Here is a 23,470-nt window from a genome sequence, read left to right on the forward strand (position 1 = left end):
CGTTGTTACTTTTGTTGTTATTTTTGTGGATTCCCAGTAAAAAAGTGTAAAACCTTAATGAGATACCAATAACAACAAAGCCATCTCATTCAATGCTATGAAAATTCAATAGAAATTAGATCAGATGTTCGATGGTGTGGTTGAAAAGAAATGTTTCAATTGCCAACGGCTATTAGATCCTCTACATGCGATAAAAATGAATTAGTGACAGAGATTCTGTTGTAGATTAAAAACATATGGAAATTAATGGATTTGAAAATTAAGAACCTGATTTAAATAAGAACTACATTTAATTTCTAATCGGTCTTATAAGTTGAAGGGACACTAATGAAAATTTGATTGTCTAAATATCAAAATATCGTGAATGAATTATTTAATATCCAAATATCTGTTGGTATTTAAAACTTCCGCCGGATGTCAAAAGTTTGAGCGCACAAGAGTTTGTAATGCACAAGAGTTTGTAAATGCCAACGTCTAAAGAAACTTTACAACTTACATAAAAATTGTCCACTTTCTCGGTAAAACAAATAATTTTGGTTAAAAAATCATTATTTGTTCACTTTTTAGGTATTATTAACGGTGTTCGGCATTTTGGGTGTTGTGGAAACGTTTTTCAACAGAATCAGCTGAAATTTGCATTTTGGATTCATTTTGGCTATAAAATCTGTCTTTAAAAAGTTATCAATATCGGCTTATGTATCGGGGTAGCCCCCAAATAACTGTAACCCCAATATTCCGTATTTAATGGTTTTGGACACATGCTTTTACCTAATTGCTTGTAATTTGTTAGTTTGTGTTGTGGTGTAGTACTAAATCTTTCCACTAAAAATTATTAATATTGGTCCACTTTTTAGGGAAGCCCCCATATAACGCTTCAACCCAATGATCGATATTTCGGGGAGCTAGAGCACGCGTTTCCACCAATTTACGAAATATTATTAACATTGGTACATGTTTCGGGGTAGCCCCCCATATAATGGTAACCACCATTATTCAATATTTTTGTGGTTTCGGGCAATTTTTCTCGAGTGTCAAATCTTCCCATTAAACATGATCAATATTGGTTCACTTTTTAAAGAATATTTTCATATTTTGGGGAGCTTGGACTCGTGCTTCAACCAAATTACTTGTAATTTTATATTTTGGATTCTCATTGATTAAAATTGATCAATATTGGCCTAAGTTTCCGGGAAGCTCCCATATAATGATACACCAATTATTCAGTATTTTGAGGGATTTAGGCATGTTTTGAACCGAATTCTCTCCAATTTGATTCATTAATCTTTCTTCCAAAAAAAGTGACTGTAAATTGATATAAAGAGTTTTGAAAGGCTGACATATATACCAATTTATGCGGCGTATATATAGGTCCAAGCTTTGATATAACGCCACATAAAATTCATGTTTAACCAAATTATCTCATGAAAGTGGCTATAATTTGACATATCCGTTTATTGGTGAATAAAAAATGAGCGGAGCAGTATAATCGGACGGCGCCCACCATATTATACCCTACCCTACTACCACGAACATCTAACTTTCTCCGCTTCTATATTCTGAGCCTGAACAATATTTCGCGATATATTTGTACTTTCTTGACCGATTTTTAAATCTTTTTTTCGCGAAGTGAATATTTACGCCATGAAATAAACAGTCTTTCTAAGTATCTGATGCCCCCTTCACCGTGTAAGATATGTGATGTTCTGCATATAATAATGGCCTCTAGAGCAACTAGAAAATCTGACAAAAATAAAGTTTTCGGTTCATTGTTCCCCCTAAATATCATTTCAAAATTACCGAAAATTATAGACGTCGTTCTTGACCATAATCGAAACTTCATGAAGAATTTCTAGTGGGGTAATAGTAATACTGGGGTAATACTATAACTCCCACATACATACAACAATAAAATTGGTACCATCATAAAGGATATACTATCAATTTTTGGGGTTTAGGTCTTTCTGGATGTATATACGCCCCAGAATACATATTTTGTAATTTTTCACACAAAAATCAGGGTCCATTTGACCTGTAAAATATTGACCGATCCACAGCAAAATAGTCATGCTTATTCTTCGTATTCTCTTCCTGGTGTTCGGATCACAATTGTGGTCTCTAGAGCGACTAGAGAAACAGACAAAAATTAAGTTTTTGATCCATTTCAGATTGATCCACAGATCGACACAGCTTGTCGAGATATGCCGATATGACACGTTAGTCTAGCCGAACTTAACGACGTTTTTACTTATTAGTATTTTGAAGATTGTACCAATAATTCTCAATCGAATTTTCTTGAATTTTTTTCGGATTGTGACAAAATTTTGCATATACCCCGTCCAACTACTTATATTCTGTATTTTGGGTAAGTTTTTCAACCAAATCAATTATATTTTGGATTCTCTTTGGGTAGAAAATCTCGCATCCAAACATTATAAATATTGGACTATGTTTCGGGTAAGTCCTCATATAACGATAATCCCATTATTCGGTATTTTGCTCACGTTTGCTAATATTGGTCCATGTATAGTTTCGATGCTATTAGTACCCATATTTTTCGTTATTAGCATTACGAGTGTTATTCCAGAACATTCATGTGTAAACAACTACTTTACATTTTATATTCAATATCTGTCCATGTTTCTACATGGCGCCAAACAAAGGTCAAGCGTCATTTTCATAATATTAGAGGTCCTAGCAATATTTTAGAGAATGATCGTCTGCAGTTCTCTATTTCGTTTTCTCCTTGTAGTAATTTACAATACATAGAGATTTTATTTATCTTGAATGCCCACCTTAAAGTTGGAAGTATGAAAATTTTGGCCCGGCCGAACTTAACGACGTTTTTACTTGTTGTTGTAGCGGCTGAAATACAAAAACGACACTCCAGTATCATGTCCGGCTCTGACTCCTCTGTATCAAATTCAGGAAGGTTGCAATCTGTGTGTTCCGTAGAGATTTTGCAGACAGGAATGTAGGATTAGATGAGCAGATTAATAGGTGCAACATGTCCTAGTGGTCTTAGTCAACATGCTGGCAAGTGTTATTAATACCATGTAGCATTAACATGGTATTGCTCTACTGGTCGACTGCATATGTATGAATGCTGCGATGACCTGCCTTATAAGCCTGATTATATAGATGTTTACGCTTCTTACTTTTGACTTCTCTCTCTAGGTCATGAAGATCACTTATTGCACCAAAAATATTTGATTGTGCCGATGGACGGGTATGACCTTCGTCTCCTATAATGGTTTCACATTTTTTCTTCGCTTAAATTAAGAGGGCCTGACCAGCTTGGAATGTATTGAAAATGCTAATATATGGGATTTTAATTGAATTTTTGGCAGTTCTTACTTATATTTCAGCCAGATCCCAGTCACATCCGAATTTGCAATTAAGAGGGTTATAATACTCCCTTTTAACCCTTTTTGCAAAGATCCATTTATTACGATATACATATCGATAATCCGTTAAGGATAGCTACTTTTTCGAATACTTAAATTGTTGATCTTATATTTAATTTGATGAGCTTAATGGAATGTTTTTTACTGCGTTTTCGTGGTGTAGGGTATAAATAATTCGTTTCAAAGCTCTCCAAATTGTTGTTAATTGTTTCACCCAGAAATTCTGATTCTAAACATTCCATAATAACTTTTTTTCTGAAGAACCTTATCATGTTCCATCCATCTCAAAGAATGACTAGGCAGAATACAGCACCATTTGACCAATTTTCTTTTAAATCACATGAATGTAGGGTACACACGCAAACACCACAGATGAGTAAACAAAAGAAATGCTGCTGTTGGTTTTATCTTTGCAACGCGTTTTTTGTGGAATATTGTCGAAAAGCCCACAAGAAATTACCATACAAAAGTCAAGCAGTCAGTCAGTCAGCCAGCCGGTCAGTTAGTAGGTCAATTCCGTCAGCCGGTAGGTTTACTTGGATAATATTCACAATATGCGATCAGTTCAGTTAGTTTGCCTTTTCTTTAGCATCACTTCGTCATTATTTTTCAAGTGCAACCGAGAAGTGTGTCCATCGGCATACAATGTTGGTTGAGTGGTTGGTTGTTCGGCTGGCTGTTGAAGCTTTCATCAGATTAGATGATGTTGTGTTTTGAGACGTGTGTGTATGTGTTTTTGGTTAAATTTCTTAATTCTTTATTGTTATTTTTGGGGGATATGTTGACCGAATATTATAATTGCTGCTGCGCGGAGAGTTATTATTTGGGTGTTTCTCTACTTTGTTTTGGTTATTTTGATATTGAAAAATTTTAAAGGTTTTGGAAGATATTCCATGCTATGAATATAGTTACAAAATGGACACAGTGGTTTATTGAAATTTATAAGTGAAAATGTGACCTTAAAATCTGAAATTTTAAACAAAAACTATATGATAATGAACAGTTGGGACTATATCGTAAGCAAATTGTTTACAATAATGGTCAACATTAAACTTAAATCCTGGATGAACATGTAATAATCAATTCTGTGTCAATGAATCATATTCAATCAGAGATAGCGGTAGCGTATAAGAACAGCAAAATAAAGAGTCAACCGAACAAATAACAACGAACACTAATTCCTCCTTCTAATCACATGTAAAATGCTTTCCAGTGTGTAAATTATATTATTGGATCTTATCAATCCGGCTTCAGATCTGGCGAATCCACTATAGACCCGATTTTTACACTGCGCTAAATACGGGAAATGATTTGGCATTCCTTCAAAATTAATACGGCTATGCAGGATAACTTTAACTGGCACAAAGTCTGCAGTTAAATTCGGTAAGGACCTCCGTAGCACTTCAATACCGAACGAGGATTCAGACATGACAGTTTATCGTGTGAACTTTTTAACAAATGTGAACAGAAATGACGCTCTGTATACCAAACAGCACTTGTTACTCGGCTACGCAGATGAGGCAGATCTTAGAGTATTTAAGAGAACAATTCTCTGAAAGATCTGTGGGCCGATCTGCGCCGTCGAATGAACCATGAGTTGTACTATCTACTTTCGGACTATGACGTAGTCAGACGTATCGAACTGCAACGACTACGTTGGCTAGGTCATTCGAATTCGATGGAAAGATCAAGTGGAAGACAACATTGTCGAACATGGCCTTTCAAATTGGAAGAACAGCGCAAAAGACCGACGCTCCTGGAAATTTTTTATTATGCTCGGCTTATGGAACAAATGTTCTGTCACAAGCCATCTAAATAAGTAACTTATTTAACGTCTCTGCATCGGTTCGGACCTAAGATCCATGACTCAATGGCACCAGATGTAAAACAGTTTCTTCCAATATAAATCATCAGCGTCAAACAGTGTTATTTGGGTTTATGGAAAAAGTAGCCGAACTAACTAACCACTGTTAGTCGTTCTCTTGATAAGATGCGGAAGTTTTACGTACCCATCGAGCTGAGGTTGTTTCACAATCAAACACGACAAGACAAGATACCTAACAACCAACAAAGTTCTTCCCAAAACCAAAGAACACACGGTCGGATTTACGTCAATGAGTAATAAACTTGCTCCCTGCATCGATTTCAAAGGAACTTTTAAAAATATTACCACGGAAAAACTTAGCCGACGTTTATAAGCCCTCTCGAACCTTTCGTACTGTATAAGCTAAATTATGGGTATGCTGAAACCTCAAATATCCGCATTTATTTACGTTTACATCCCAAATTACAGTCTTCTCACCAAAAATTGTAAGAAGGCTGAATTATATACAAATTTGTGCATTGTATATATAGGATCAAGTTTTAATACCAGTGAGCGGAGCAGTATACACAACCACTACGAAATTCTAACTTTCTATATTCTGAGCCTGGGCAATATTTCCCGATATTTGCACCCTCTTGACCGACTAGGTCAACAGGTCCACTTTCTAATCCTGGCATATTTTCCAAATCTTGTTTTCAGTTTTGGTTGATTTGACTCCCGGAATATTGACCTATCATTATCTAAATAGCCGTTCTATGTATTTGGTCAGAACCCCCTTCGCGGCGTAAAATATGTGACGTTCTGCATATAATAATGGCCTCTAGAGAAACTAGAAAATCTGACAAAAATAAAGTTTTCGGTTCATTGCACCCCCTTATTATCATTTCAACATCACCGAAATATAAAGGCGTCGTCCTATACCATAACTGGAACTTCATGTAAAAGAAAAACAGAGAAAATTAGTTTTTGGTCCATTTCATCCCTAAAATATTAACGGATCATTATCAAAAACAATAAGTGGTCTTCTTTGACCAGAACCGATCCTACAAGCAAAATTTCGCGACGATTGGTCCATAATTGTGGCCTGCACCATGTTTAAAATTTTTAATGGGCGGAAATAAATGTCTTGATCGATTTAGCTAGTCGAGATATGACGATCGGTATACTAAAAAGTGGATATAGGACCAATATTTCGCTGCGTTGCAAACTTTTGGGACTACACAGAGCTATTATACCCTGACAACAATGTTGTGTAGGTTATAATTATCATTATTGGTTCACATTTTAGGGAAGCCCCATATGTTGGTACTCCCAATATCCGTTAATTTGAACCTTTTTGGAACGTTTTTCAAATGGCTCTAATTATAACCGTCACCACTCTGTGATACAGGGTATTATGTCTTTGAGCAAATGTTGGTAACAGGCAAAAGGAAAAGAGATTGACAATATGCATAGAATCACTTTCTGAGTCGATTTATACCTGTCCGTCTGCCCATACTAAATTGTAAACAAAGTACAGGTCGCATTTATCATCCCAATGAGATGGATTTTGGCACAGCCAAGGGCAAGCCCTATTGAATTTGGAGAAGATCGGTTCAGATTTTGATATAGCTTTATTCGATTCCACAATAGTTCACCTAAGTCACAATATTTGCCGATTGAGACAAATTTTTGCACAGCGTATTGAATTAAGAACATATTGGCGTACGTGAAGTTTTCTTGAAATCGGTTCAGATTAAATATAGCTTCCAAACTCCCAAGATTTATCCGATTGAGGTGGAATTTTACATAACGTATTGATTTGAGTCCAAAAAAATATGAATTTTTATTGAGGTCGGAAAAGATAGGCATATACATCCCAATTTAGATTAGGCGAGTTTACTTGCCTCAAGTCTTTGTTTGTTGGAGAGAGGGGCAAGGGGATAGAAATGGAAAAAAATTGCTCGTACCGACAATTTTCTGGCAATTCGTTTTGTGTATTTTGTTTGTAGTGTCATTTCACAAAAAATAATTCAATTCAGAATATATACATATGTATGTTTGCAACCGAATTGCCTTGTATAGACGCATGAAGCAAGTTCAAAAGAGAACGATAAGAATTGCCGCAAATAAACTCGCCTAATATAAATCAGGACTACCTGTCACATATATATTCGTCCGATTTTATATAAATGGGGTACTAAACTCCGAATGTTTGTCCGAGTGATACGAAATTTTGCATAACGTATTAAACTGAGAATAACGTGTGTTAAGTGTGTGTTAAGAAATCGGATTTTGATACAGTTCCCATACATCCGATATTATGAAAACTGCACACCAAAACACCAAGGTTTGTCCGATAGAGACGAAATTTTATATATCACATTGAGTTGAGACCAAAAAAGTGTGTGAAGTTTTATACATATTTTCGTCTAAATGGTGCACCAAATACCCAAATTTGACCGATTGCGAAGTTGTATGCAGCGTAGATACACTTTAACAATGAAGTGTATTAAGTTTCGTTTAATTCTTTTCAGATTTAGATGTAACTTCTATATATTTTCGTCCGATTTCATGAATTTGTGCCCTTAAAACCCAACGTTTGTTCGATTCAGACAGCGCGCTTTGCTGTAAAATTTGCTTCAAATCGGTACAGATTTACATATTGTTCTCATACATAGTTCTGCTCGATTGCATACAGATGGTGTACCACGATTGTCATGAAATTTTCCGTAGATCAGAATGTAGATTACATATTTAATTTAGCCCGATGGTATTGTTATTATTGGATTTTGTTCAAATGAGCATCTCTATATATATCCAAAGTGGTCCCGTCCGACTTTTGAATTTTCCCCACTGGTTTGAATATTAAAATCGCATTTTCACATCAAAATTCCTGTAATTTAGCTTCCAGGTTCATGAAAGGTGAATAACATTTTTGCAGAAAATATTCGATATCGGGTCATGTTTTGGAATTGAGCTCCCTTTTTGGACTTTTCTCACCAAATTGGTTGCAATTTGAACCTTCTGAAAAGGTGGGAAACACTTTTAAATATCACTTTTGATATAGGTACATGTTTTGGATTAGGTCCCACACAAATGTTCTCAGCTTCGAACTGGACGTAGTTTGACAATTGGGGTTCTCGTAGGGTGAAAACGCCCGGTCTAACATAACCTGAACTTAAGTCCAGAATTTACTATTTAATACTTCTTACGCTTCAGTACAAGCCCTTAAATTTTTGTGGGGAAGATACTGAAGAAGTGGATTGAGTGGCCACATCTATGGACTTGATGTAGATTTGCCAAAAGTATTACGTAGTAGCAGAAAATTTTGTTTCTTCAGGAACGGCCACGGCAATGCCGAACCACACCCAATTTGCAAATGTAATATTAGAGCAAACCCTATTGTTTGCTCACAATTATCAAAGGTTACGCATCCATAAATTTCACACCACTGTGCAAAGTTTCAACAGCAACGATAATGACGATGATCATTAAAAGAAAAACACAAAGAAAGACGAAAGGTCCGAACAATATATCAATATGAAATGAAAAAAAAATATACATATTTTGTTGTTACGTTGTTATTGTTTTTGTTGCTGGTAAAAGCGAAAACAAATGAATTTTTGTTTCGAGGGGGTAGCATTGGTTTTACTTTCATTTTTTGTCTTCTACTCTTCAGCCGCTTCTCCTTCGGCGCGGCGGTGCGTTTACCGTGTTTGTGCATAATTTTCGGTTACGGTCGAACCTCAAGACATCGTCGTCGCTGATGCTGATGATGGTGGTGGTACTGTTGTTGCTGCTGCCGATACCGTCGATGATGATGATGATGGCAAAGATTATCATGATGATGTTGTTGATGATGGGCAAGCGAAAAAAACCTATAAAAGGCCAATGTGAAACCTTGCTTTTACTCAGTTAATTGATTTAAACCGTGGTGGGAGTAGAACCGAAGGTATATCCGAAATATACTATCATAAAAATGAGTTGCAAGCTCTCGTTGGCTATTTTTGCGGTCATTTGCTTTGCTGTCAGCATTGAAGCTGCCTCGGTGGGTGTTCCCGTGATCAAGGGTATCGAAAACGTCGTGCACAAATTGGATTATGAAGGAGTACAGGCGAATGTACGCGGTTCCCGCCAAGCTTATGAAGAAGATGTCTCTGGTGAAGATTCTGACGAAGATGACGATGAGGATGATGCCGAACGTGTACAACAGAATATAATTCAGCAACAACAGGCCCAAGAACAGGCACACAATGACTCCCAGGAGGGCAGTGATGAGGATGACGAAGAGGATGATGAGGAAGAAGATGATGACGATGATTCATCGTTCTTTGGACGTAGAAGGAGACGTGATGTTGCCGAAGAAGAAGCTGACGTTGAATCGGTAGCAGCCAATGAAATTGTTGAAAGTGAAAAACCTGAAGAAGATGGAGTCAAGGAAGAGAGTGCTGCTCCAGCTGCTCCTGCACCCAGTCCAGCTCCATCCTCCAGCAATACCAACGTTTTAATACTCATTCGAGATGCCATCAAGAAGGTCACAACCGAATTGCCCAACTCACAACAAGTTGCTACCAGTGCCCAACAATATTTCCAACTTTTCGGTCATTTCCTTCAACAAACCATTGAACAAGTCATCGGAGACGACGATGATGAGGATGAAGTAGAAGCCACAACTGTCATCCCAGAGGCCGAAGAAGTTGCTACTGTTGTAGAAACCGATAAGGAAAGTTCGACAAAAGATAAAGAAACTGCTGTGACTGCCGAGAAAGAAAGCGAATCGGTTGAAAATAAACCAGTTACCACCGCCGATCAAACTCCAGCACAAACTGAAGAGGCTAAGGCTTAATTTTTTGTTGAGCCCTTTTTTGTGATTAGTTAGTTATAGGGAAAACAAATTAAATGCCACACTATTTATTTATTTATTTATTGAAAATTTAGCTTAATAAAATATTTTGTAAAAAAATATTTGTTCGTAAAAAAATTAAGAATTATAACCTTGTTACAGTTGTTAAAAAGGGAGCCATAAACTCCCACCATCTAGGGAGAATGGCTAAAATATTTCCATTCTATGGAAACTAAAAAATGTTTTTAATATTCTGTGTGTCTGTGCTATTTTTGGTGCTTACCTTCCATGGGCGATCTTTACCACATGGGGAACATATTATTTTAAGTCAGAAAATTTAAAACAGTTCATTTTGGAATTCGTACACATTCCTTGGAATGGAGTGGAAGATGAAATGAACCAAATACTAAATTTTTGTCGGTTTTTCTGGTCGCTCCAGAGGCCGCAATTATGGCCCGAACATCTCGAATTTTTACATGGAGAAGGGAATCAGGCCAAAGAATAGGCATGCCTGTTTTGATAAAGATCGGTCAATATTTAGCGGGTCAAATGGACCCTGACTTTTGTGTGAAAAATGACAAAAGTTGTAATCTATGTCGTATATATTTACTCCTGAAGGACATAGAACCGAGAAGTTGATAGTATATCCAAGTTGATCTTTAAATTGATACCAATTATATTGTCGTATGTCCTCGGATTTGGGAGTTACACTTAAATATTTACTGGTACTTATGTACCAGTAAATATAGTACCACACTAGAGGGCAAAAATATAGCGCTGATCGCTTTGAAATGCTCTATGAGGGTCCAGTTATGGTCAAGGATAACGCCTAAAATTTTCGGTGATGATCAGATAATAATTTTGGGATGAAATGGACCGAAAATTTTTTGTTTGTTTTTTTTCGAGTCGATCTATATGCCACAATTATAAGTCGAATATCACAACATAACCCACGGTGAACGGAATCTGGACAAGTAATTAGAAGGAATGTACTGAATATAAGTAATATTCGGAAAATAGGTCAGTATAAGGAAGAGGTGCTGTTGTCCTCTAATCGGGAAAGAGGCTGCAACTATGACTAAATATTGCCCATGCTCGGAATAAAAATCCGCAGAAAGTTAGAGTTCCGTGGTAGTTGTGTATGGTATCATATGGCCGGCCTCGTCCGACTATACTGCTCCGCTCACTGATTTTATTGTATATTTGAGGGGTACTGTTATGTGTCAAAACGTGAAGGAGGAGGAACTTCCCTGCTCAGTGACAATACAAAATTATTGTCAATCGGGCGGCATTGTTAAATAGGAGAAATATCAAGACTCGAACCACATTTAATAATTTCTGCAATTAATTCTCCTGAATTGAGACCGAGTAATGACAAAACATCATGATACCTTTAGGTTTTTTGCAGAGAGGTAGGGCCAATCCTTAATAGGACACATATGTTAAAACTCCACATTTATTTAAAGCCTACTAGAACACGCGAATGTGTACAGGTGGAACCACAATGGGCGAAAAAAATACTATGTAAGGCACAAAGTGTGTTTTTGTTTAGGTTATTTTAAAATATTTTTAAAACAGTAAAATACATTAAAAACAACTAAAAACGTCGCTAAGTTCCACGGGGCCGCTCCACCATTAAGTGGACATTTAAATATACCAGTAATCGTTCGGGACCTTCATAAATGTCGGGATATGCCATGGTAAGTTTTTGGTAAGAACATCCATTGAGAATCAAATTAGAAAAAATTCAGTTAAAAAACGTGCCCAAATAACTGAATAATGGGCTATCATTAGATCGATATCGTAAATTTTTGGAACGGAGTTTGGCCGACCAATTGAAATTCAAAATTCTAAGTTACAGAAAATTCGGTTAAAAAGCGTGCCTAAACTCTTCAAAATACCTAATATCATTATATGGGAAATAAGCAAAAAAAGTAGATCAATTGTAGAAATTTAATAGAAAAGATAAATTATAGTCAAGTTGATTGAAAAACGTACCCCAACCTCGCAAAATACCAAATAATGGGGTTACCGTTATATAGGAGCTATTCTATGAAGTGAACCTATATCGATAATTTTTGGTATTGAGTATTGAAAATGTAGCGAAATTTTCCAAAATATTGATTATTTGAAGGTACCGTTATATTTTCAATACCAACCATATAAGGAGTAGTAAAAATGTATGTGAAAAATTTCAATGATCTATCTTAATTATTACGACTAACCATAATAAAGAACTGGTTTAACATGCTGGGCGGTAGATGTTTTTGTACCTCCCAAGCAGATATTGCAGTGTTGATACACATGACTATCGGAGTTATGAGGAGGTACTCTATTGCAGTCTTCCGGGCAGCATTTTTGCAAGATGCATAGCACAAGTCCCTACGGAAGCCGCATAGATTAACAGAGACCGGCTTATCGCGTTATAGGCCGTCAAAAATATTTATTTATCATATTCTGAGCTCATCGCAGGTGGTTGTGGCGTGTATGGACGAGCTTATCGAATGCGAACCTTGGGGTCGTAATAATGGTCTCATCACCGATATGGTAAACAGTGTAATCGTTGACATCGTCGCGGATATTTTCTTATTCCTCATACGGAAATCTGCTTTGCCAACGATTTAGGTATTGGAATGACATTAATAATTGGCACCGACTTCATGGTCGTACAATCGTTCACGTATGTAATAATCTCAATGCCGTCCGGCGCAATTGGAATACCAGATAGGTAGAGGTTAAACAAATCCGGAGACTGGAAGGGAGCTTATTCGACTTCCTCGAACAGCTTGACATTATGAAATAATAAATAAATCAAGCGCAATCATACAATTGTTGTTGTTTAGATTATTCGCTACCCTAACATCAGAAGGTTTAGGCAGTTCAGTTGGGCCCATTGGCTATTATTTGGTTAGAAAATACTCCGTTCAGAGATTTTGAAGTTCCTTCATCCTAAACAATTTAATATATACAGCTATTCACCATGGGCTTGAGGTTTCGAGTTAATTTAGTAAGACAGAAATTAGGTGACTGGCGTGTTTACGTATTGGGACAAACATTTCCTGGAAAAGTTCTTACCCCCACGAAATGTCATATAAATATATATTTGTTATGCAAAAAAAAGCCTTTTTAGAGGACTGATTTAGATTAAACATTTGTTTGTAGGAGAGAAAGGGGTATAGAAATGAAAAAAAAATTGCTCGTACCGACAATTTTCTGGCAATTCGTTTTGTGTATTTTGTTTGTAGTGTCATTTCACAAAAAATAATTCAATATATATACATATGTATGTTTGTAACCGAATTGCCAAATGAAGCAAGTTCAAAAGAGAACGATAAAAATTGCCGCAAATAAACTCGCCTAATATAAATCAAGACTTAATTTATGAAATCGATTTTTATTTTGATATAGCTCCAAGTTGAGTCTACAATTAAGTTTATTAAATTTACTATATATATATATGCAATTTCGTCTGAAATAAGTAAATTGTGAACCAAATTAGCAATGTTCCTACGATTGAGATGCAATTTTTGATAGCGCATTATGCTTTAACGACTCATTTATAAATCCATTATCATGCGAATGGAATGTCCTATTTGAACCAAACTAGATCAAGTCCGAAGATGGGACCTATTGAACCACTCCTTCTGATACCTCCGCCACGAAATGGTCAAAATGTTAAATATTTATAACCTTCACCACACTGTAGTACAGGCTTATTATGTTTTGGTGCATATGTTTGTAACAGACAAAAAGTAACGGGATAGACACACATACACGTTTATCCGATCGAGCATCCTCCAAAGATGCTATATATGTTCTGTCTAGATGATATTTCATATACAGTCGAGTACGCATACAACGAACACCGTTTATAAAGAACTTTCTTTATATCGAACACATTTCCTGGATATATCGAACTTTTTTATAACATACTTTTTATTCGGTCCTACCTTTCAATTTTCATTTATTTTCATTCGGTTATAACAAACTTGCTATAAATATACAAAATGCTCTAAAATTAATTTATAGCTAACGCTGGCAACCTTCACAAAAAATCTCAGGTTCATCAAAGGAAAAAGAGAAGCAGCTACAGTATTGCCAAAAAGGACACAAAATTACATATTTTAGTACTTTATATATTATTTTCTGCTAATCCTTGGATTTGCCTAACCTTAAACATCATATAGTAGGCTCCGTCCGACTTTCGAACTTTCTTTACTGGATTTTATTGCGGCAGTCAAGTTTGTGTCGGATGATAATTTTTTAACAGATCTTCACGAAGAAGATAGTGAACAAGCCCATAACATTTGCCTGAACATGGGATTGGGTCTTGCGTATGATCGGTGCTTCCAAAGAAGTATTCAAAAATGTTGGCAAGCAAATTTAAAATCCGTTCAAACAAAAAAATCAACCAACATCAATTGTTAATGGAATCTACGAAACTAAAATTGCACATAATTGTCTATTGCAGTATCAAGAACCATAAACACCATTCACAATTTTAGCCGCGTGGCTTGCATTTTCGACTTTGTCAAAGAAAAACTGTAAAATGTACCGAAATTTCTCTTTGTTCACTTCCATTATTAACAACCTGTAAATCACAACTGAATGCACCAAACAAAAACCTACAAACGAGCATAAATCTGAAACTATCGATTCTTTATGAGAAATCTATCAGTACAGCCATCTACCGAAAAAATAATGGATTTCTTTCTCCCCAACCTAATATTTTGTTTATATCTCGTATTTGAACCCCGTTGAACCTAACTTGACAACTGAAAATCTACACTAAATTCTATCAACTGATTCAATTTCATGTTGAGTGGACATAGTCCATATTCTTTTGTGTATAATTTGTGGGAAAAGAGAGGGAATTTTAGTTAGTGGCATATATCTAAAATTTAATTAGGTAACACAGATTTGAATTGGACCGCCAAGGGCAAGATAAACCGTGCAATATTTATCGCTAAGCCACATTTGTGTGTATTTGATTTTCAATAATTAATAAACGCTAAATCGACTCAGAAACTGATTCAAAGTAGATAATCAAAATTAAGTGTAAAACAAAAAACATAATGGGGGATTCTCAAATTTGGGAAGAAATTTTCTAGACGATTCTAAAGAAGTAGAAATATGTATCGGATAAATCATTAGAAATTTATCTAAATTCAAAATTTTTTAATCGATTAATTTTAAGGGGCAAAATTCAGTTGATGAGCGTATGAATGTATGAATATTCAATGAAGACACTGGGCGTGTTTACACCGAACAACTAAACCGGTAAAACGCTCATGGCGGTTAGTTTTTTCGATTTGTTTAATGTTGAATTTTTGTGTGAATGTTACAAAATGGTCATAAAAACTCATTTCTATTTTTTTAATTTGCAATAAAAAATCGAATTTCACTTTGATTTGAAATTGACGAAAAATTAAAAGCAGGCCTTTAACGTAGAGATTTGAGAGATAAGCGATTTCATAGAGATGGGGTCGGTTATGATCTATAAAAGTTAATGCAGTTTTCAAAACGCATATTCGAAATACAATTTTGAGACTGACTATAAATTCGGAGTGTATGACAAATGTGAGTGACAGTTTGTTTAGTAAACATGAAGTTGACAGTTATTACAATTTTTGTGGGGTTATTTGTTTGCTTGGAATTGTGTTCCGCCAGAGTGGTGGATCGTTTGGATCGCACGGAAATTGGCACTCCAGCAAAATTGAAAATACCAACGGTGCAGGGTCGCCAGGCATATGCCGAAGATGATTACTATGAGGAGGAAGAGGATGATGAGGAAGAAGAGGAGTTACAGCAATCACTGTTGCAGGATAATATAGCGGCTGGTGGCCATGGAGGTGATGGTGGTGGTTATGATGAAGGTGAAGAAGATGATAATGAGGAGGATGATGGTGATAACGAAGAAGAAGAGGAAGATGATGACCAAGGTGAACAACGTTTTATGGAAGATAGACGATTCCTGAAAGCGGTCTATGATATTTTATAGTTTAGGGAAATAAATTATTAAATTAAATTATTTATTTTTAAAAATTAAGTAAATAAAAAATTATTAAATTAAATTATCTATTTTTTAATATTTATGTAAATAAATTATAAGAATTAAAATAAATTAAATAAACATATTTTGTAAATATCCTTAAATCTCCCTTTCAAATTCTGCAACTTCGTGACGTTTATTTCTGGCATAGATTTTGGTACGTAAATTACTGCGATGACGATTTGTTTCCCTGGGTGGTGGTGAAGCATAATGGACTTTCTTAATTAGAGGAGGTGTAATCACCTCCTTATTATTCATTTCCAAAGGGATTTTATTACCACCTATGGACAATGAAATGGGCAGTGTCGAATGGGAGTTGATCACAATGGGTATTGTCAAATAAATTGGCCTTTCAGGTTATAAATATAATTCAGGAGCTATTTTTGGGGAGGTGTTCAATTTTTCTTCCACCTCTTTAACTGGCTCCTTTTCCTAAAAAATAAATAAAATCAATATTATGTTCTCAATTCTCTCTTGTATCCTTTTGTGTTTCAAACTCACCTCTTCACTGTTAATGGCAAAACTTTTTAGAAAATTCAATGGTATAGCATCTTCATGATTGATCTCATGAAATTCCTCATGTGTCAAATCGGGATAACGATGTTGCAACGACCAAAAGCTATCATTGAAATCATTCCAAGAACCACTTTGATTTTCTGTATCTTCGGCATTTTTCTTATTTTCCATATCTTTTTTGTTTTTATTATTTTCTTCTGTGGTCAGTTCCTTGTCATCCTTATTATCTTGTTCTACATTTTCTGCACTTTTTCCTTGAATTTTGGAATCGGGGGTTTCAATTTTGTTTTCCGCCTCTTTATCTTCTTTTTCCATAGTTTTTTTGGTTAGGCTTTCAATTAATGCCTCCGCTTCAGCGACAGTTTTATTTTCAGTCATTGGCACGCCCATTTCGTTTTTAGTTTCCATGGCTGGATTTTTATCCTCTGCTGGCTGCATTTCCGTGGGCATGGCCATACAGCCTATGACTACACAAAGGAATACTGAAAATAAAGAAAAAAAAATTAATTTAGAAATAAAACCAAGGATAATTTTGATTTAATTTTGACTGAGGGTCCACATTTGTCAATTATAAAGATGACTTTTAAAGTAGGGCAGAATGAGTTACGAACTTTTAAAACTCATCATCCACATCACATTAAAAATGCCTAAAAAAGGTTGGGACTTTTATTTTGAGGCTATGTTATTGTAAATTATCAGTAGAAGGTTGGAAAATCAGGAACTTTAACATGCCGAAAATTACACAAAACTATTATATGACGGCTATTAAAAACATGTATCTTTTTTAGAAATTTCTGGGAAGTAGTAATTTATTGACCAGGAATCTAAAATGTAAAAATTCAGTCACTTCGATGGGAAAATCCAACTAAAATCTGCAAAATAGCAAAAATATGACAGATCCTTCTTGGTATTGGTTTTATGTCATTTATTGGTTCTATGAAAAATAACGAAAATGGAGCGGGGACCTTAATGCGGGGATTATGTCAAATCATGAATTAAATCGAAATACTTCAATGTCAAAATACCGACATTTTGGCAGTCAAACGGACAGTAATGTTGGTATATATGGGAGCTATATCTAAATCTGCACCGATTTCCACGAAATTTAGCACACATCATGCTAGTCTTAATTCAGTAACCCAGGTGAAATTTCGTACAAATCGAGAGATATATAGGGATTTTGCTACACTATTAAATAGGACGAAAATATATGTGGGAGCTATATCTAAATCTGAACCGATTTTCACGAAATTTAACACACATCATTCTAGACATAATTCAGTAACCCAGGTGAAATTACGGGCAAATCGAGAGATATATAGGGACTTTGGAACACCATTAATATTAAATCGGATGAAAACATATACATGGTAGCTATATCCTAAATCATTACTAAATTTGGTGCAAATCGGAAGATATATAGGACCGTTTACATTAAATCGGACGAATATATATATATATATATATATATGGGAGATATATCTAAATCTGAACCGATTTTTCTAAATTCCAATAGGGTTCGTCCTTGGACCAAATAAATGACCTATGTCAAATTTCATCCAATTCGGATCATAAACATGGGCAGACAAACGGGCAGACGGACGGACATGCATAAATCAACTTAGAAAGTGGTTCTATGCATAGTGATTCTATTCAAAAAGAACAAACATATTCACAAAGACATAATACCACAGTGTGGTGAAGGGTATAATAAACGTCAACATGGCGTCCGATACACTTCTACCTTACCCACTAAATGTCAAAATACAGGCGACAAGACATGACCTTATAGGGGTTCTACACTAAAGCATGAACCCCTATATTGTAACAATTTTCCAAAACGGTTTCACCCATTATGTTAAGTTTTGTATTTTAGGTTTGGAAATCATGACCGATTTTAAAAGAAGATTGGTGAGCTAATTCTTGATTGGTTTCAATGCTGAGCCTTCGGTGTACGTAGTACCTCCACATGTGAAATTTTCATCACCAATCAACTAAAAACATCTCTTGATTGTTGTCCAGCGCCTTGGCGTTCAAATCCACAACCTTATTTGAATACCACGGAAGAAAAATGTTGTAGGTTGTATAGAAAAAAAATCCGTCACTACAAGAAAAATCTGCTCTGAAAGGGGATGTTTTGGTGTGGTGCCCCCTCTGAGGACAGTGGGCCTATTAGTCCCAACTTAGGATGCATTTCGGCCTATATATGGGATGGTTCTCGCAAGACTATGGAGAATATGCTTTTTATACCAGAGTAATTAAAGTTTGTCCTCCTAATCAGGGCAAACAGACGCGGAAAGTGGAAGATAGAAGATGACAGTTGTGAGTCCATTCTAACAATGAATTGGCAGGTATCAGCTGAGATAGATGTTAATACCAAACGTGCCAAAACTACGGAAGTAATGGACAAGAAACCGCATTGGAGGACAATGGAAATTTCCACCCGATTATTTGACAAAGGCACCGATACAGTCTTTGATAATGAAGTCTACTTGATCAAGAAGAATCTTATATTGCAGAAATCGTTTACAGCATCCATGACACTAATATGTAAATACATTGGCTTTTATTGAAAATGTTCCGTTAAAAGAGTTGTTACCCACAAGTATCCTGGAATGCCTAATTACAGTCACTCCGTAATGCTAACATATATTCACTTCGGTTGGGACATTGGCATAGGATCATCAAAACTATAAAAAGGTTCGTAAAGTTTTAAAAATAACATAATGGAAAAAATAAGAAATAAAACGTTTTTTGTTACTGTCCACAACCAATACGTTGGGCGCCAACATTGTCAATATTAATGTTAGAAAACAACCGTTATTACACGTCTGTTATTATTTATTATATTTTTTTCTATACACTTCTAGTTTCAGACTTCAATAAAATTAAGAATAACAGCATAATTTATTTATACAGTAGACCACGGATATAAGAACATCCAAAAAATAGAGAAATTTGTTCTTTAAGCGGGTTTTTCTTAATGTATTTTATATAACAAACTGTTTTCATTTATGGATGAAACATTTTCCGTGTTTTTCTTATATAAGATGTTCTTATATCCGTGGTCTACTGTATATCACTTTAATAGTTTCAGTTAGTTTTCGCTGATACAATTCATATTTTTATTTTCTTTTTGCATTCTAGTGCGTCACAATTTATATAGTCACGTCACTATTTAAACATCACAATCAATTTTTTTTCGCCAATTCGATAACTCATTTTGTAATATTTGAAATTTCACCATTTTAATTAGTTATAATTAACACATTTCTTGAGCAATTGTTAATTTAAAAAAAGTTTATATATAATATTTGTGTTTGCTCGTACCTAATCCGCAGTATTTCGATTTCATTTTGTGCCAAAATTTTATTTACCACTAAAGAAAGTTCGTTAAAATCTCTAATATTTATAGATTGTTGACCGACCGATTAGCAGCAGATGTCATGCCAATTTGTATTCACTTTCGATTTCTGATGATAATGATATTTGTTTGTCGCCATAGACCAACCAACCAACTAATATACATATCTATATTATAAATGTAAAATACAAATTATGTTTTATGCATAATTTTGGAAATATTAGCAAACGTGGTGTTGTTGAGGTACTATAATGATTTGTAACTACTTGTGTTTGATTAATCATTCGTTGGGGGATGGCTTAAAGTTTAATGACCTCTTCGTTTGGTGGATTGATTTGATAGAGATGAAAGTGTTTTGGTATATATTTTTTGTTAAAGCGCACGATTTTATTATCATATCCTAATTTATTTATAACATAGATGAATAACCAAGACGGAGATATATGGCATACTTTAATAAGACAAGTAACAAGTGTTAGTCTTGTGACCGACAGACCGGATGAGGTTGCCGCATAGACTTCATCTTTGGTAGGTTTGAAACAATATTTCTATTTAAAAATTTTGGATCAAATCTGACATTTCATTATCATGATATTGGATTAACAAACATTCAAAATGTGGAGAGGGTACCAGAAAGAGTGAACCCACGGGTCCCATATTCAAGCTTGATCTATGTAAGGTAAATATATTACAATGTGCAATGTTTGAATGAAATTAGATTTTTATACCCTACACAACTATGTTGTCAGGGAATTATAGCTTTGTGCAGCCCCAAAAGTTTGTAACGCCGCGAAATATTGATCCTAGACCCACCTTTAAGTATACCGATCGTTATATCTCGACTAGCTGAGTCGATCTAGACATGTGTGTCCGTCCGTCCGTCTGCCCATTATAATTTGTAAACACGATACAGGCCACAGTTATGGACCAATCTTCACGAAGTTTTGCATGTAGGATGGGTTCTGGCCAATGAAGACCCCTATTGTTTTTGGAAAAGATCGGTTAATATTTAGGGGATGAAATGAACCAAAAAATTTATTTTTGTCGGTTTTTCTGGTCGCTCCAGAGGCCGCAAAAATGGCCTGAACATCGTGAAATTTTCCATGGAGAAGGGGATCGGGCCAAAGAATAAGCATGCCTGTTTTCATAAAGATCGGGCAATATTTAGCGGGTCAAATGGGCCCTGACTTTTGTGTGAAAAATGACAAAATTTGTATTCTATAGCGTATATATTTACCCCTGAAGGACATAGACCCGAGAAGTTTATATTATATCAAAGAGGAGTGTTTGACCTTTAATAAGGATTTTATTGTTGTATGTGCTCGGATGTGGGAGTTACAAATAAATATTTACAGGTATCTCCGTATTCGTATATTATTTAGTAACCCATTATAACTCTAGAGAGCGGAATATAATTTTGGAATGAAGTGGACCGAAAACTTAATTTTTTGTGTTCTTTTCGAGTCGATCTATAGACCATAAATGAAAGCCGAACATCACAACACAACCCTCGGTGAAGGGAATCTGGACAAAAGCTGTACTGAATACTCATAATATTCGGAAAATTTGTCAGTGTGAGGAAGAGGTGCTGTATCACGAAATATTGCCCAGGCTCAGAATATACATTCGCAGAAAATTTGAGTTCCGTGGTAGTTGTGTAGGGTATCGTATGGTCGGCCCCGTCCGACTATACTGCACCGCTCACTGGTTCATAATACGCTAGTTTTCATAATCTTGACCACTGTGTGTGGGAGGTATCTGAGTGTACCGATAAGTCCCATCATCGAACATTATATATACATTGTTAAAATATTAGGTTGAGCAAAGTTTATTAAGCCTCAACTCGGACAATTCATAACATTGTTATTGGAAAGTTTGGATCAAAAAAAAAAAAAAATTCCGTACTTTTTACAAAGTTTAAACATTTTTGTGGGGGAAGTAATAGAAGGAGTGGATAATATACAAGCATTGTTAAAATATTAGGTTGTGAAAAGTTTGGTTTGAATCTAATGCTCTGTAATGGTCTGATATTATAAAATGCATTTTCAGTTAAATGTTGACACTTTAATGGTAGAAGTACTCGAAGGAGTGGACCGATTTTCCCCATGTTCAAACTTAATTTGAGTTTGAAAGAAATTTTACGATGTACACCGTTTTGATCAAATTTGACATTGCATTAGTCTAATATTGGATTTATAAGTATTGGAAATGTGTACCCTTTGTGGAGAGGTACCAGAAGGAGAGGACCAATGGGTCCCATCTTCCGAATTGACCTAGGATTATATAAATTTGCTTTGGTACACCATTTATATAAACCCGGACGGAATTATATATGGGAAATATATCTAAATCTGAACCGAATTTCCTTTATTTCAATAGGGTTCGTCCTTGGACTAACTAAATAAACTGTGCCAAATTTCATTCAATTCGGATCATAAATGCGACCTGTACTTTGTTTAAAATTTAACATGGACAGATAGACGGACGGACATACATAAACCGACTCAGAAAATGATTCTATTCATATTCGCAAAATGAACCATGTGCCAATTTCGTTCCCTTTTGCCTGTTACAAACATATGCACACAGACATAATACCCTGTACCACAGTGTGGTGAAGGGTATAAAAACCCAGCAAGGAAAGTAGTAATGTTGGACGGGGTCGACTATATGATACCCTTTACCAGTTTGGGTTTATTCAAGAGATGCATCCTAATAGACCTCGAAACATTGACATGAAATTGGACTAAAGTAAATATGTGATCAGCGAATATATGTAAACAGACTTAGCCCTACGATCTATAACCGGGTACATTTTTATACCCTCCACCATGGTATGGAGTTAAGATTGATTTTTAGTTTATAACTCATCGATAAAATCATTTCCGACGCTGTAAAGAATATATATTTCTAAACAGGGTAAAATTCTGAAATTCCTAAATTTGACTCTTGTAACGTGACCGTCACGACACAAGTTAATGTCAACCCACCTCAATATTTAGTAGTGAATAACATCTCACTCTAAACCTAAGCCGGTATCATTACCTGCGTTCTTCAACTTCATTGTTTAATGCAATGACAGACAATTTCCTTGAAGTATACAATAATTCTCATTCCATTTATAGTACCATACGGATATATGTTCCACTTTTCCATGCCGAAGTGGTCGACCTCGAACGTTAACGAACTACGCGTGACGAAGATGTGTGGCTTGTCCGCAGTCTCGTATAATGGTGAATGTTAACAACGGTTCGGCCTCGCTCATCGCCAGCTCCCCGCTCTTTGCCAGCTCCCCGCTCTTTGCCAGCTCCTCGCTCTTAGCCAGCTCCTCGCTCTTAGCCAGCTCCCCGCTCATAGCCAGCTCCTCGCTCATAGCCAGCTCCTCGCTCATAGCCAGCTCCACGCTCATAGCCAGCTCCCCTGTTCATAGCTAGCTCCCCCGCTCATAGCTAGCTCCCTCGCTCATAGCCAGCTCCCCGCTCAT

The 23,470-nt window shown here is 35.7% G+C and overlaps 3 protein-coding genes across 3 annotated transcripts; 2 read left to right on the forward strand and 1 right to left on the reverse strand.

Moving 5' to 3' along the window:
- The first annotated feature begins 9,104 nt into the window (after positions 1-9,104).
- On the forward strand, positions 9,105-10,057 carry LOC133321225 (histone-lysine N-methyltransferase SETD1B). Its single transcript, XM_061530313.1, has one exon. The coding sequence runs from the start codon at positions 9,191-9,193 to the stop codon at positions 10,055-10,057; it is 867 nt and encodes a 288-aa protein (XP_061386297.1). The 5' UTR covers positions 9,105-9,190.
- A 5,602-nt stretch (positions 10,058-15,659) lies between these two features.
- LOC133321226 (nucleolar transcription factor 1-like) lies at positions 15,660-16,055 on the forward strand. The gene has a single exon (XM_061530314.1). The coding sequence runs from the start codon at positions 15,660-15,662 to the stop codon at positions 16,053-16,055; it is 396 nt and encodes a 131-aa protein (XP_061386298.1).
- Positions 16,056-16,205: 150 nt separating this feature from the next.
- On the reverse strand, positions 16,206-23,050 carry LOC133321227 (uncharacterized). The gene is given in 3 exon segments (XM_061530316.1): positions 16,206-16,525; positions 16,604-17,104; positions 23,032-23,050. Coding segments are annotated over 3 exon segments (840 nt in total).
- Between the last annotated feature and the right edge of the window lie 420 nt (positions 23,051-23,470).

The sequence above is a fragment of the Musca vetustissima genome, unplaced genomic scaffold, assembly GCF_032173495.1.
Source record: "Musca vetustissima isolate MV318-11 ecotype Yass unplaced genomic scaffold, APGP_CSIRO_Mvet_v1 utg638, whole genome shotgun sequence".
Taxonomy (NCBI): domain Eukaryota; kingdom Metazoa; phylum Arthropoda; class Insecta; order Diptera; family Muscidae; genus Musca; species Musca vetustissima.

What these genes read in the sequence shown, in the direction of transcription:
- LOC133321226 (XM_061530314.1), top strand. Translation starts at nt 15,660, where the DNA reads ATGAAGTTGACAGTTATTACAATTTTTGTGGGGTTATTTGTTTGCTTG.
- LOC133321225 (XM_061530313.1), top strand. Translation starts at nt 9,191, where the DNA reads ATGAGTTGCAAGCTCTCGTTGGCTATTTTTGCGGTCATTTGCTTTGCT.